This window comes from Pseudopodoces humilis, chromosome 5 (genome assembly GCF_049639895.1).
Source record: "Pseudopodoces humilis isolate 2021_Gansu_Grassland_sample_001 chromosome 5, ASM4963989v1, whole genome shotgun sequence".
Taxonomy (NCBI): domain Eukaryota; kingdom Metazoa; phylum Chordata; class Aves; order Passeriformes; family Paridae; genus Pseudopodoces; species Pseudopodoces humilis.
This window is the reverse complement of record NC_142204.1, coordinates 47,146,299-47,161,016: the sequence shown is the minus strand read 5'-3', so window position 1 is coordinate 47,161,016 and position 14,718 is coordinate 47,146,299. Positions and strand designations below refer to the sequence as shown.

Below are 14,718 nucleotides of genomic sequence, written 5' to 3'. Positions count from 1 at the left end.
AGTTCAATGCAAATGAAAACAAACTGATGCAAATAAGATTGCAGGGTGAATTAGGTGGGACATAGAAGCTTAGCAGAACATGTCTAAAGATTTGCACTTTAGCCCCTGCTCCCAGGGACTGCTTCATAATTCACAATCACCGTATAAAGGCAAACAACAACAACAACTCTTATTGACAGCAAGGACTTTCAGGTAACGAGGGCTGTGCAGAGGCAAAGCTACAGCTTTGAATTTTCTCAGGCAAGGAAGGGCACTGAGCAGCTGACTTCCATTCTTTCAGCAAGTACTCTGACACTGACCTGAAGAAGAAAAAAGAATGTACTACCACCACAGAAAGAGGTTATACATACTATGGAAAGAGAAACCTGAATTCTGGAATGACTTAAAATTTCAGTAATACATAGCTTGGATCATCCTAGCAGGACCTATGCTCTGAGCATCTTTACCCTATCATGACTGAGATTCTTCCTGGACAAGCTGAAGACCTTCTGCCACTTTGAGAACTTTAAAGGAAATATGACAACTTTTCAGGACTTGAGATTTTTAGGATTTAATTTGGATTATATGTCTGGAGTTCCCTAAGTCATTCTTTAACATCTCAGTTCATAACCATACAATAAATCTACTCTAAATTCTTTGGATTTTGATGCAACCAATATTGCAATTATTCCTATATTTTTTTAGACTTCAGATTGGCAACTTTTCATGCAGTCAGATATTCATGGGGTAGGCAGAGCTTTACTGATGTTTCTGAGCTAGTTTTCAGAACAGGCACCATATCTCTTAAATAATGATGATTAATAATACAGATTCATTTTTCTTTTCCAAAAGGTCTAAGGTAAAAATTAGCAAGATTTCCTTCACACATCAGACCAAGAATTATTTTCTGTCTGCTCTCTAACAGCAATAACACATAGTAGATTTACTCACTGGCTTTACACGTTGTCTCAGTTGTTCTCACCTTTCACAAGGTGGACTTAAAATGGAACTCATATTGTGATTCATTCAGGAAAAATTTAAAAAAAAAGGAAAATTTTTTAAGTAACACTAACACACTAACAGCATTTGAAGATCCTAGTAGAAAATCAAGCATTCAATTTTAAAATGAAGCTAAAAATAAAAGGAAGATAAACTAACAAAGTTAACACTTAAATTTTTATTTAGCATTCATTTTCTACTATGAATTCTCCAATGACAATAACATTTGTGAGTTTAACTGTATTCCAATAGTATTGAAATAATGTTTTGGTTGTTTTTTTTTTTTGTCTTGCAGAAAAAGCACTAAAGGTCAGCCACTGTACTCCCAGGTCAGAATTTCTCCTGATTCCTGTTCTCTTTGTACAGAAGCTGGTTTAAAACACTGCTCTGTTTGAGAGCTTTTAGACTGGATATGTCTTCGCTTACAACAGGCACTTCTTCACTTTGATCCTCAGTTTTTGCATCTTCACTGTCTGACAGCGTACACAGGAGTGTGTCATTTTCATAGGTAGGAAAATAATACCTGAAAGCAACAAGACATGATTACTAGACAGTGATACATTTTGTTTGAAAGGCTGAGATAAGAATTTTAAAAAAGGAAAAATGAGCAAGTCTGGTTGTCTGGAATGACAGTAAACAGCACACCCAAAAAACCAACTGCACAGCGCAGGTATGCATAGTGTAGAAGAGTCATAGAGAAGAGCTGACAATAGATGAGCCCTTCCTCCTATTTCTTCTCCCATACGATGTTACAAAAGAGACTACAGTTCCATATTTGTCCCCCCCAAAAATGCTGAACTGAGGTGTTTAAGTTAGAATACTCCCTGTGCTCTACCACCTGGTAGAAAGCATCATTCCCTGGACCCATACAGCCTACTTAGAGCTACAGACTAACCCTCTGTACCAGGGTTGTGTTACACTTTCTATTTTCCATGGAAAAAACTATGGGTAAACAACCCATAACAAGCTTGTTTTGATGCCTAAAGTCAGGTAGACATCATGCATATATCTACATTAGACATGTAAAAGAAAGGGTTCTAGAAGGGACTTGGTTCTAGAACAATTTTGCAACAACAAACTTCTCTAGCACAGTGACTTGAAAGTGCAGATCCCATACATAAGGACACTGCATCCTGGATGCAACTGGAAGAGCAATATTCCATGTTCTTTCTATCTTCAGACTGTACAGAGATTTCTAATTCTCAGTAGTCTGAGACCACTTATTATTTTATCTGAGCCACCAGAATTAGGGAGCTCAGCGCACTGTTGTATTCGCAAACCCCAGAACTTTCAACTATTTCATAGAAATTATCAAGAAGAAGTATAAATGCTGGAAGAAATGTATTTGCCCTTACTGTGGTTGATCCCATGTAGACCTGGCTGGCAGGAATGCAATGTGTTTGGTCTCTTCCATATGACTTATCAATTCTTGTTTGGATTCAAATTTCTCCTGGCAGTTGTAACAACGACAGTGATGGATTTCTCTTCTGATGAAATTCACTAGTTTTACTTGCTGATAGAAGTTCAGACCTGGCAGAGATAGTAGCGAACAAATGCTTGGGCAACATAAGTCTTAATTTAAAAATGCTTTCTTGGATTAAGCATAAGGATTGATAAAAGTTTACTGAAGACAGCACTGCCTGCATGCTGTATCTTAGCAAATTAACTGAATAAGTGTTTATTCCTAGCTGCTGGGAATCCAACCCTTCTTTTAGAGCAAAAACCCTGAACATTTTCCTTCCTCTCAGTCTAAGTCTTTAGGCTTAGTGACAGATCTTCAGGAGCAGGCAAGTAGGTTGAAGAATATTGGGAAATGAGGGAGAATGACTACTGGTATTGTACCCTGGATTCCCTGGAAAGTCTGCTGCCTCCTTGGGGCTCAGGTTAAACGTGTGACAAGAAACCTTACTGCCCTCATGGGTAATTATCTGTTAGTGATTTTCCAGGTGGGCAGTGATGAAGTTGCAACAAGAAGTCCTAGGGCAATCAGGAGAGACTGCAGGGCCTTGGGAAGATTGGTTAAGGGATCAGGAGCACAAACAGTGTTTTCCTCTGTCCTTCCACTTGTAAGGAATAACAAGGGAAGAAACAGGAAGAGCCAGCAGATCAATATCTGGTTCCAAGCCTGGTGTCACTGGAAGAATTTTGGGTTTTCAGATCATGGGTGTGTCAACACGACCCCAGGCCTGCTGGTGACAGATGGGGTACACCTGTATTGAAGCAGGGAAAGAATCCTTGCACAGGAGTTAGCAGAGTCCTTGAGGCAGTTTCAAACTAGATTTGAAGGGGGTAAAGGATAAAACCAGGCCTGCTAGAGAGGAGCCTGGGTCAGGATGTCAGTGTATTTATTATGTCTGACAGAGTTAAGTGCTGGGTCCTGCAACTGGGTCACACAACTGCACACAGCGTTAGAGGCTGGGGGACTCTGTGGTGGAGAAGGACCTGGGGGTGGTGGTGACAGCAGCTGAACACGAGCCAGCTCTGCCCAGGGGGCCAAGAAGGCCAGTGGCACCCTGGCCTGTATCAGCAATAGTAAGGCCAGGGCAGGGATTGCCCCCTGTTTAGCCTGGAGAAAAGGAGGCTCCAGACTGACTTAATAGCTCTCTACAGCTACCTGAAAGGAGGCTGTGGCCAGGTAGGGGTCAGTCTCTTCTTCCAAGTAACAAGTGATAGGGAGAGATTGAAGCTGGATATTAAGAAAAATTTCTTCACCAAAAGGCTTGTCAAGCCTTGGCACAGGCTGCTCAGAGAAGTAGTTACTGAGTCACCAGGCCCAGAGGCATTTAAAATATGTGTAGATGTGGCACTCAGGGACATGGTTTAGTGGTGGACTTGGCAGTGCTGCGTTAATGGTTGGCCTCAATGATCTTAAAGGCCTTCCACAACCTAAATGATTCTATTCTACAGCAGAAAGCAAACACTGGCCAAACAAAGCTTCTAGCTTGCAAGCAGGCATTGAGAGGCATAATAATAGTAATAACAACAAGAAGAATAATAAAAATAATAATACTTCCAAGTCTCCAGCAGATAGACCTGGAATTCATAGAGCAGGCATTTGTAGATTACTCTGCAAAAGAATCCAATGGGTCTAAAGAAAATAGCACACATCCTTGGCAGTAACAACAGTTCCATAAAAATAAAGTGTTCTTGGCTTGCTTTTGTAAGCCGGCAGAAAAAGTTTCCATAATGGAAAAGTTAAATGTCTCTACAAAAATAAAACCGATAAACTTGTTTTCCACTATTCTTATGATGTGGTTTTCTCCACACTAGTGGCAAATGCTGGCAATTACAGCACCTCTTACTCACCATGCTCTGACTTTATTTTGGGAAAGTGAAATCCATGTGATTTCTGGAGGAAAAAAAAAAAAGGAAGAAAAAAAAAATCTTATTTCCACTACTTCTACTACTCCAAGTTAAAAACAGCTCAGCTTTTCATGGGCTGACACAGACATACACATACAGATATGCAAATATGAATGCATGAAACAAACCCCGAAAGCTTTGGTTCATCAGAAACTTTCGTATTCATATTTAATACTGTTAAATAGCTTATTAAAAGTTAAACACAGATGCTAACCATAAAATATACTAAATCATGAAACTACTATGATATCAAAGATGCTTTTTTTTTTACTGCCTGTAGCAGCCTGTACACTCACGACTAATAGCCATTCATACTCTTAATGTAAAGCTTGACTTCTCTGCATGTTCTAAAGAACAAATGCTGGAGGTGCATGCAGTACTTCAATTCTGTGCTGAAGAGGGTATTCTAATGCAGCAGCTGATTTGACCTTAATAAAGATGTTACAAACACAATTTTAAATTCCAAAGTGCTGAAAAAAACTGTTATTTAAAAGAAATCCTACCTGCATGTGAAGATCCAGTTTTTCTGTGGTGTCTGCCTGTTGTTCACAAAACAGACAAACTGCACATACAGGATACTCTTCCCAGTCAGACCAATCTCTTATGAATAAAAGCCAGAAAGATTTATTTAGTTATGGAAAAGAGAAGAGATATTTTGAGAAAGGGCAATTCAGATTCTGCTTTCACAACAGTAGAAATAAATCCAGAGAAAGTGAATATTTTAATGGGTTGGAAAAGACACTGTAGATTTATAGCTGGATACATGATTACAATCTGGTGTAGAGTCTAAAAGAACTACAAATTTGAGAATAACTGAGCAGTTAATATTGGGTAATTCCTATGCAGACAGGCATTTAATCCTACTTGAAACTGTCTGCACTAATCAACAGAATACTAACTTCAATTTCTAGCCAATTTGGCAAGTCATTAAATACTGCTTTCAGTATTTATTTTTCTAAGGTTTTTTAAATTCTTGTATACCTTTCTAATCTTTCAATTCACCAGCCAAAGTCATAATCATCAGGCAGAGGTAACTCTAAGTGTTATTTACTTATTAATTACTTACTTATTAATTACTCACTTATGCTACATTTAGACATGTACACAGAGAATACTTTACTAAAACATCCATTTAAATCCTAGTACTGCTGAGAGACAGAACTATTACTGCAACCACGCAGAGTCAAGTAAAATTAACCTCAAGTCACAGAGAGAACCAGGAAGATCAGGGACCTTGATGCCCATAAATTACTTCCTGCTTATTCAATTTTCTATGGCCAAGGAAACAACCTCTGCAGTGATCTGAGGGCCTGGACCACAGAAGAATGCAGAGAAGGTGGATCTTGCCCTCAATCAACACTGCTGAAAAGCTTCATTTGAAATCCTTCTAAAATTTCTAGTTATTACCTTTTTATCAAAATTTTTCATACAATTTCTTCTTCATACTGACATTTTTGATGCTCACTTTTAATTTTTAAATTTGAGCAAAAGCTGTTCGACTGTTTTCTGGTGCAAAACTAAAGAATAATGCATTTTGTCTACATCATTACACACCCAGAAGGCTTTTGTTTGAGCTCTAGGGAAACAGAAAACAGGCTTGTGGTTGAAATATGAAGTTTACAGCTCTCATTGCTGAGAAGTGTTTTTAATGAGGACAATTTGGAGTTGATTTGATTGGCTTACATGAATTTAAACTGTGTGCTAACTGTGCACAGCATTTTCCCTGCAACTACTTTAAAATATAATGGTCCTGCAATCTGTGTAATGGGTACATAAGTAACTCTTACTCTTCTAGGTTATCTAGTAATTCCCGGTCATCCTCTGACTGCACTTCCTCCCAGGACTTTCCAAATTCCTGGGGGGAAAAAAGAAAAGAAAAAAGCATCTCCTGATTCTCATCACACATTGTCACTCAACTGAATGAACATCTCAGAAGTCACAATCAGTATCTTATTTTGGATCATTTCAGTATGGCTGTGAGTAAAAGGTAGTCATACAACACTGCTTTAGTAAGAATTTCTAAAATAAGAATTATTTTCACCTTTTAACAGGGCATTTCCCACACTATAGCTGAGAGGAAGATGATTTGGCACAGAGTTCTCAAGAAAACCAGTGCTGCAACACTCCCAAAGTGTGCCTGAGGTGGGTATGTTATCACTGTCTCAAGTTTGCCCTCACCCTTGCTCAATCCAATCTTTTTGAGCAGCTGTCACACCCAAGGCTTCAGCTGGCACAGCTGCACCAGTCAGTGCCTGTACCTGGCTCGAGGCTGTGCCAGTGAAAACATGGTGTAAACTTAGCTATGGAGCTCCAGAAAGGCAGCATGAGCCAGGGCACGGACTTGTGAGACAGACTCCAGCTTGGCTTCCCTCCTCTTCTCACACTCGAACGTACACACATCGATTCATGGTGTTCTGTTCTTCCTTTTACTTTTTGTGTTGTTTATTTATACCTTAAAGACCTTCAGCATAAAGTATATCACAATGCACTTGTGCAGCGTTCAGCACAATGGCAAGCACTCACAGCATGACTGAGATAAAAATAACAGGCAATGAAAAGCTGAAGGGCTCTACTCAAATACCAGCAGTGATCTTTAGCTAGTGTTTTTCTTTCCTTGGATTCTTCTTGTCTTTGAAAATAAAACCAAGCAGACTAACCAGTAATCAGAATAGTATTTTTAAACCCGTACTTTTGATGGCTGTGAAGGATTGACAAAGATTATAGTTGATTATAGTTGAGGATCTTGTCCCCATAAAAAAAAAACAAAAACAAACCAGCTAATAAAAATATAATCCTTTAATTGGTTTTATTAAAATATTCCTACTAATAAATATATTTAATAATATCCTTAGTAACGAGTATGATTATTGCCTTTATGGCAAAATGTTTGGAGAAAGAAGGAAAAGATATCCATCATTTAACAATTTAATGAGAATTTTTAATGTTGTTAGTGTCTATCAGGAAAATGATAAACAATTGTCTCTAGACAGCTCTAAACATGTCATCATATATTACAGAATGAAAATTCTGTAATTAATTCAGTGATACTACATGGTAGTGTGTAAGCTTTCTGAGTGAGAGGGGAGACTCATTAATGTCACCATTACTGTGAGATAACATGAAGCCATTAACACCTCTCACCACATGTTCTCCCAGCTGTACACTAGTTTCCTATGTCTGCTAATGTTAACACCTTAATGAGCAGATAGTGGCTCACAACCACTGCAAAATGAAGAATGCTCACCATTCTTCCCTTTACCAGCTCAAAGTATATCTGAGAGTATGTTCAAATACTCATAAGAGAGTATGTTCAAAACAGCAGCCAATATTAAGCTTCACCTTTTAATTGAAGGTGAAAAGGAAAAAAACATGCCTGAGCTTTGTTACTGCTGATGTTTTTTATGGTGTTTATATGAAGAAGGCAGAGAGGGAGCTTTTAAGATGTCTCTGTTTCCCTCATCTATTTATATTCAGAGGAGAAAAAAAAAAAAGGAAAAAGTGAAAAGCTAACCAGGTTTTGTGTCACTGGAAAATTGCATGGTGAATGGATAACTAGGAACACTGTGATGAAAGTGCCAGGAGACTGAATCTGAGCAATTGGGTGGAAAAGAGTTCTTTGAAACATTCTTAAAAATATTTAAGGTTTTTTTAATTATTTTTCTTTTTTTTTTAACACTTTTTCAGTTCTCTAGTTTGATGGGCATCTGGGACCAAGGGTGCCTTTGTTAAGTATTCAACTTTCTTTGCTTTTTCATCCAAGATGCAAGAGCTGCCAGGAATGATCTCTAGAGATTCCCAAGAAATTCTTAACAAAACCAGACAAAAAATGAGACTTGACATTGTTAATAGTTCAAACACTAGAAAATGCATAATTAAGAAAACCCCGAAGGCCTTGCTATATATTCAAGAAAAAACAACTTTTTCTTTTAAATATTTTCTGTTTACCTCACGGAGAGGATGATCCTATAGAAAGGTGAGAACATGCAAATGTGTGTGGTATGATAATTTCCTCTTCCAAAATGTAGTCTAAATGCACAGAGATGAAATGCCTCACTGGCAATTTACCTTCTCAACCTGAGTGCAGCTCTATAGGCAGAAAGTAGTTGCCTCACTGAGGCAACACACCCCAGCTTGGAAAAAAAAGTGCAGAGATGGGAGAAAACAAGAAACAGCAGCTGGTATCTCAAGCAGTGTTCCCTAAAGAGCAGTTCCCAAACTACATGCAAATGGAGTTCCAGGCCTGTGGAGCTCAGAAACTCCAAACATATGTTGTTTTTCCCTGCAAATTTTCTCTTTCCCTTCTTCTCACCTGTCTTGCTGTGATCATCTGAGTTATGTTATCTGTTTGATATTGCTGAAGAACTCAAGGTGGTCTATCAGGAAGAAGAGATGGCCTTACCCCAACATTAGTTAATTCACGTTGGATGAATTTCAGTATGAAGCATTCCCCAGCTGGGGGATTTTATTAAATCTTGAACTGTCACCAACTGATGAAGGGTTCCCCTTTACTGTTTTACAAAATACACAGCACGTAAATCAAAAGAGGCTAAATATAAGTAGTGACTCCCATAATAAAATAATTTTCCCCTCTCCCCCAACAGATAATAGTGATGACTAAGAGCTTGGCAACAAGGAGAAAGCATCTTTTTGTTGTCTTTGAGGAAAATAAATGCTTTATGAAACAAGTTTTCTAGTAAGTAGTAGGTACCATTTTTCAGCTGCCTAGCTTAGTTATAAGTGTATTAATTACAGTGATGTTACATACTGTAAACACATGCCATTAGACAATTTGAAAATAGACACCTGGGCTTCCTACAAAGGATACTCTATACCTGAAACTGCTGCTGGTAACAATCAGGTGAATGCAGAAAAAGAAGGCCTTGTCAGCCTGGGTTTGCCTTAGCTCCTCTGGGACTAAGAGAGGTTTAATACTGCCTTCTGTTCTTTTATGGCCTCCAGCAGTCACCACAAAGTTCTTCCCTCTCCATTTTTACATGGCTCTTTGTGCAAGGTGTGTCATGGGGCCACAGGATGATAAACACAGAGAAACAAGGAAATTAGGTTGGAAGTTTTTGTTTTGAAGAAAATAAAAATAAGGAATTCCACATCTATATATCATGGATACACTGCTGCTCAGTTCTTCACACTCCAGCACCAGCTTATCTCTGTGAATTAACACTTCAAGCCATTCTGTAGGATTGGTATAATTTTCCACACTTAACACAATAAAGACAAAAGACCTCCAAATCCACTGGGGAATCATTTCAGATATCTGTAAACCATGTTTATGTCTTTGTATAATCCCCTGGACATTTAGTGCAATGTGAAGCACAGACCTCTAATGCTCACTGGTAAAAATTAGTAAATCTTGATAGTACACATTGAAAAATAAATTTCTGGTAAATTGTGAGGTGTTATGGGAGAGGAAGCAAAATCACTACATTGAGCCATTACAGAAAGCAGATCTTGTGTAGAATCTAGAATTTACTGATATAGACTCAGCTTGAAAAAAACCCCATCCTATCTTATTTAAAAAAATCTACTGTAGAGCATGTATGTGCAGGACGGAATATTTCCTCCTTACAATGTAAAGGCCAATCTACTGAACTCTTAGTGAACAAACTGAGGTTCTTCCTTTTAGTCTTCTTGTCTCTGTGCAGGAAAAAAAAAGGGTTGGCAAAGGCTCTTTGGAAAGCAAACACCTTCCATTATGCAGCTAAAAATTTCCTGTGTGCAAATATGCATTTTATAGTGAACTATGCTATAAGTGTTTAAAACAAGAGTATTCAGGTCTGTTTTCAATATTTTTTTTTTTTTAATTCTTTCTTTTAAAGAAGAAATGTCAGAAATTCTGACGTGGGCATAGTCTGAAGGATCAGAAAGGCTGAGTAGGAACAGTCTCCTGAGTAGACTGCAGTGTAGACAACTTGAAAATGTGTGGACAGAGCATGCAGAGCCAGACAAAGAATTGTGATCACCCATGTATGTCCCAGAAGATGTACCGGCATAAGATCTTGCATACGCAGTACCCACTGCCCCATTTTATATATTATGCTGTTTTGACATAGCTTATTTGAGTTATATTTACTATTGTCTGTAATTTCAAGAACCCAAAAGAATATATGTCTGAGTGATGCTACTCAGTGAGCAATAGCTGAGTGGGTTCAGGCTGGCACGTGAAGGCAGCCAGCAAAGTTCTGGCCAAAACCCCAGCTACAGGCAAAGGGGACCAAGGCCCTGACTGTTAAACAGTTTGCATGTTCTGTGGCCACGCAAGCAGCATCACTCAGGCCACTCCTGGATGTGGTTCAGGAAGCACACAGGCCACAGATCATTCTCAGGTGACAGGCATGGGCAAGGCCACCAGTTTTGGAGTAGCTGGAGAAAAGAGCTTAGGTATGTGAATATTAGCCTTGCTGTTATATTTACTTTGGTATATTCTGCTTATTAACATAGCACAGCCATTGTGTCTGTATTCATGTAATGACCTCCCTGCATGTCCCTCAAATTTCTCAAGTAGCACTTCATGGTTCTCAGAGATTCTGGGTAGTCATCTAGCTCAATTTCCTGACCTAAGATGGAACAGAATAAAATGTGAACAATGCATGCAAATGAGAAACAAAAGATAATTTAGAAAGATGCCAAATTCTGAAAACATAATATTACTTGTAGGACAAGAGAAGAGAAGAAAGAAACCAAAAGAAGAGAAGAAAGAAACTATTAAAATCACTTAAAATAATTACATTAAATTAAAATCTGTTAACTTCCAAAGAAGTAAATGCTCAGTTCTGCTGAGGATCTAAAGAGTAGGTAAAACAGTCAAGAATACCTATTTATAACCTGGATATTAGTACATGTAGAAGGCACAAAGACTATTTCAGGTGAACTGTAGTTATTTCTGGGACACAACACAGCAGATTTTGAAGCAGCTCCTATATTCATAAGTTAAAGGCAGCAAGTAAAAATCTGTTACATGCACACACTCTCAAAGATCTGAGATAAAAAAATGTTTAGCAACATACACCTCCCTGGAGGCTAAAAACTAACTGTTTTTATTTCATCTCTGGGTCTTTCATTTTCCTCCTCTTTGAATTTAATTTATACTTTGAAGGGCACTTCCAGCTTAAGGTTTGTAGAAAACGAGCTCAAAGCCAACTTGCTTTAAGTTAGACCTCCATTTAGTTCATTGCTCTATCTCACTTTCCCTCCTGTTTTAAAGCAGAGACTGAGCACTAATGACATGATGATTAGTCTCTCTTCAAGCTACATTCTTGCATCTCTCAAAATCAAAACTCAACAAAAAATGTTTCCTAGTGCTTAGTTTGACAATTATCCAGAATATCATACCATAAATGAGCATACTTCTTAAGAATCCTTCACTTGATTTTTGACCTTTTTACTAATTGCTAGTTTGGATTTATTCACTTTTAACTAGATAATGTCTGCATCTCTTTAGTCAATTTGCTAATTATTCATAGAACTACTTACCAAGTAATTAATGATATAAAATTTGTCATATTCTTTATTTTTGGCATTGATTCTGCGATGCTGCTTCTTTCTCATGTGGTCTTTAAGTGTGTTTTTGTCTCTGAAGACTTTTTCACAGTATAAACACTGCAAGCTAAGATAAAAAGGTAAACAGGTCAACATGTTAAAATGAAAATAGTACAAAACAATAAACTTAAATAAGCTGGAGTTATATATAGTAAGATTAACCTAAGCATGTCAGAGCAAACTAAAAGAAACAGAAAGCTTATTTGAAAAAAAAAAATTACAAGATAGTCTTAGATCACAGTAGAGTAACTACTACTACTACTACTAAACAGAAGAATGACAGAAAATGAAAAATACAGGTAACAAAGAAGTTTACTGTTTGCCCCATATGCAAAGTGGGAGAAAAGTCTGATTACCCAAAGCAGGCACAGAAAAGCTGCTGATTGCTCACTGTGTGAGCTCTGTAACTCAGCATGGACTCACTGACATCCAATCCATCCGTAATTGTTTCTTTGTAATTCAGAGTTAAAAAAAACCAAACTGAACATACTACTTATCTTTTGAAACAATTTCAATTAGCTAAATAGAAAGTTTTTATAGGTCTACCTCAATAGGGAGGGTAAATGAAAGTTTGCCAGGGTGGTCAATGGGTTTTGAAATCCTAAGAAGTAAAATTCAGTAAATAAATTCACATCTCCCCCCTCAAAGTATATATAATTCATAGATAAACATATATACACATATCTACATACACATATATACATAGATGTGAGAGTATTATTTAGGTGTATATACACATTACTTGAGAAGCTGAAAACATTCATTAACAAATGAGAATTTTATCACAGTATGTATTCTAGACCAATTCAAACAAAACAGAAATATATGCACTGCCTTAGATCACCATCATAAAACTCTTTTGGTTCTATATTCCCCTCAGATGTTTTGTGTGCAGCAGGAATTCAGGATTCTCAGTATCATTTTGCCTTTCAAGACATTTAAGAAGTTTTGAATTCTCCCTGTGCTTGCAGACTTCAAATCAAGATTGCCTTGCTGGTGAATCACAGGTCTGATGCAAGAATACAACTATGAATTTTAATATCTGCTTTGCTCCACCTGCTAACAGCAAAGTGTTTGCTCTACTTTAGAAAAGCATTCCCAGGAAGAGTATGGAAGGCTTTCTGTCAGCATACATAATGTAGTTTTACTTGCCTGAAACAAGATTTTTCTCCTCCCGTAACTTATTCTCAGTTATATTCTACTAGCATAGCTAATAAGTCTACTCTTAGCCATAGGGGGAGTGGCCTTTCACTACTCTGGACACAATTTCAGCATGTGCATTAACTACAGAGAGGATCAGCTTTGAGAAAACTGCCTCTAATTGAAAGCCTCAGGTCCTACTGATGAACAGTAGAGCTGCAAATTCTCAGTGAGCACGGTAATTCAGTGCATTAGGCAGCACCAATGATAAGAGAAAAGGCATCCTTAATATGTCTTAATTCCTTGAAGAAGTTAATATGTATCTATCCCCTTCTGCTCTGGGTTTGCTCTGTAAGCAGTACAAAAGGGAGAGACCAAACATCCCACAGTAATGGTATATAGAGACAAATGAAGACTGGAACAAGGACTCTGTATTCAGTGATTAAGGAGATGTTTAGCAAAAAGTTTGTCATGATGAGAAAGAACATTAATGCTAACAGTTATGAGAAAAAGGCATGTGCTATTATTGATGTCAAGCTGTGCAACAGGTAACTGAAACACAGCACTTGACTTTGTGCTATGAACTGTTACCAATCAGTAAGTCAACAAAAATACTTCTAAGACAACTCACAAGAAACTTACATGCTCTTTGCTTCTTCTTAACTAGTCACAATTGTGGAATCAATTTTTACCTACTATTTCCAAGTTAAAAGAAATACAAACCAAGTTTATTGAAAACAAACTACTTACTTGTCAAGCTTTCCCTGTAATACAGCCAAAAACTCATAGCAGTTCACAATGTTATCTGGCAGCCCAATGTTAAAGGCATGCTCTCTTGCCATATGATTGAGAAGAACAGATCTACAAAAGACATTCAAATAGAATGTTACATACTTTTGGATATATATAACAATTATTCAGTTAGTGATTTAAAATATACCAATGGCTCTAAAACTGCATAAACGCCAACGTTAAATAAACAGTAATAGTCTTGCTGCCACTGCTAGGAAAAAAGAACGCAATTTTATTGAAACAGGAAGTTTTTCATTTTCAGCTTTGCTGAATGTTCAGTAACTTTTCAACTGCTCCATCCACATCCATGAAATATAATCCTTTAAATGAAAATTACAGTATAGTTTATTTTGATCCTTGCTGTTAGCAAAGCTCATTCATTACCCTGTATAAGCAAATCACATTTCAAACAACCCTCTTGAGACACATTCTAAAAAGCCATTTGTCAGACTTCTCCATGCTGGTTAGCAGAGCAGAAATTCTTGGATGCAATGCGCTTTTACGTCAATATTGCTTCACACAGCACTAACATGAATGGCACTCAAAAGTGTACACAAATAAACATAAAGGATGTTCAAAGAAGATATTCTTCTAACAGAGATATACTGGTTAATTCCTTAGGTGGCCAACCTCTCTATATGCCTCAGCTTCTGCCTTTGAGGCCTAAAGACCAAATGTTGACACTTGCTTTTACCATTGTCCAGGCATGATTTTCAAACATGCACTATGCCTGTCACACCCAAGAGGAAGCAGAGGATGAAGTTCCTCTACTGTCACCAGACAGTAGAGAGGGACACTCACAGAACATTGGGATGACCTGCAGGAATATGACCCAGGTGCTTCTACCCTTCCAGATTACCAGAACTACCCATGCAAACAGACTTAGCCTCT

At 37.7% G+C, this 14,718-nt stretch overlaps 1 protein-coding gene across 1 annotated transcript in view; it reads right to left on the bottom strand.

The window, feature by feature from the left end:
- Window positions 1–1,141: 1,141 nt before the first annotated feature.
- Window positions 1,142–14,718, bottom strand: part of ZNF277 (zinc finger protein 277) — a 44,758-nt gene continuing 31,181 nt past the window's right edge. Inside the window, exons 6-12 of the mRNA XM_005519271.3 lie at window positions 13,786–13,896; window positions 11,830–11,962; window positions 6,129–6,196; window positions 4,845–4,941; window positions 4,285–4,327; window positions 2,334–2,508; window positions 1,142–1,501 (exon numbers count right to left, since the gene is read on the bottom strand). Of these exons, the coding sequence (XP_005519328.2) occupies window positions 1,309–1,501; window positions 2,334–2,508; window positions 4,285–4,327; window positions 4,845–4,941; window positions 6,129–6,196; window positions 11,830–11,962; window positions 13,786–13,896 (820 nt within the window). The 3' untranslated portion in view covers window positions 1,142–1,308. The remainder of the gene's footprint in view (window positions 1,502–2,333; window positions 2,509–4,284; window positions 4,328–4,844; window positions 4,942–6,128; window positions 6,197–11,829; window positions 11,963–13,785; window positions 13,897–14,718) is intronic.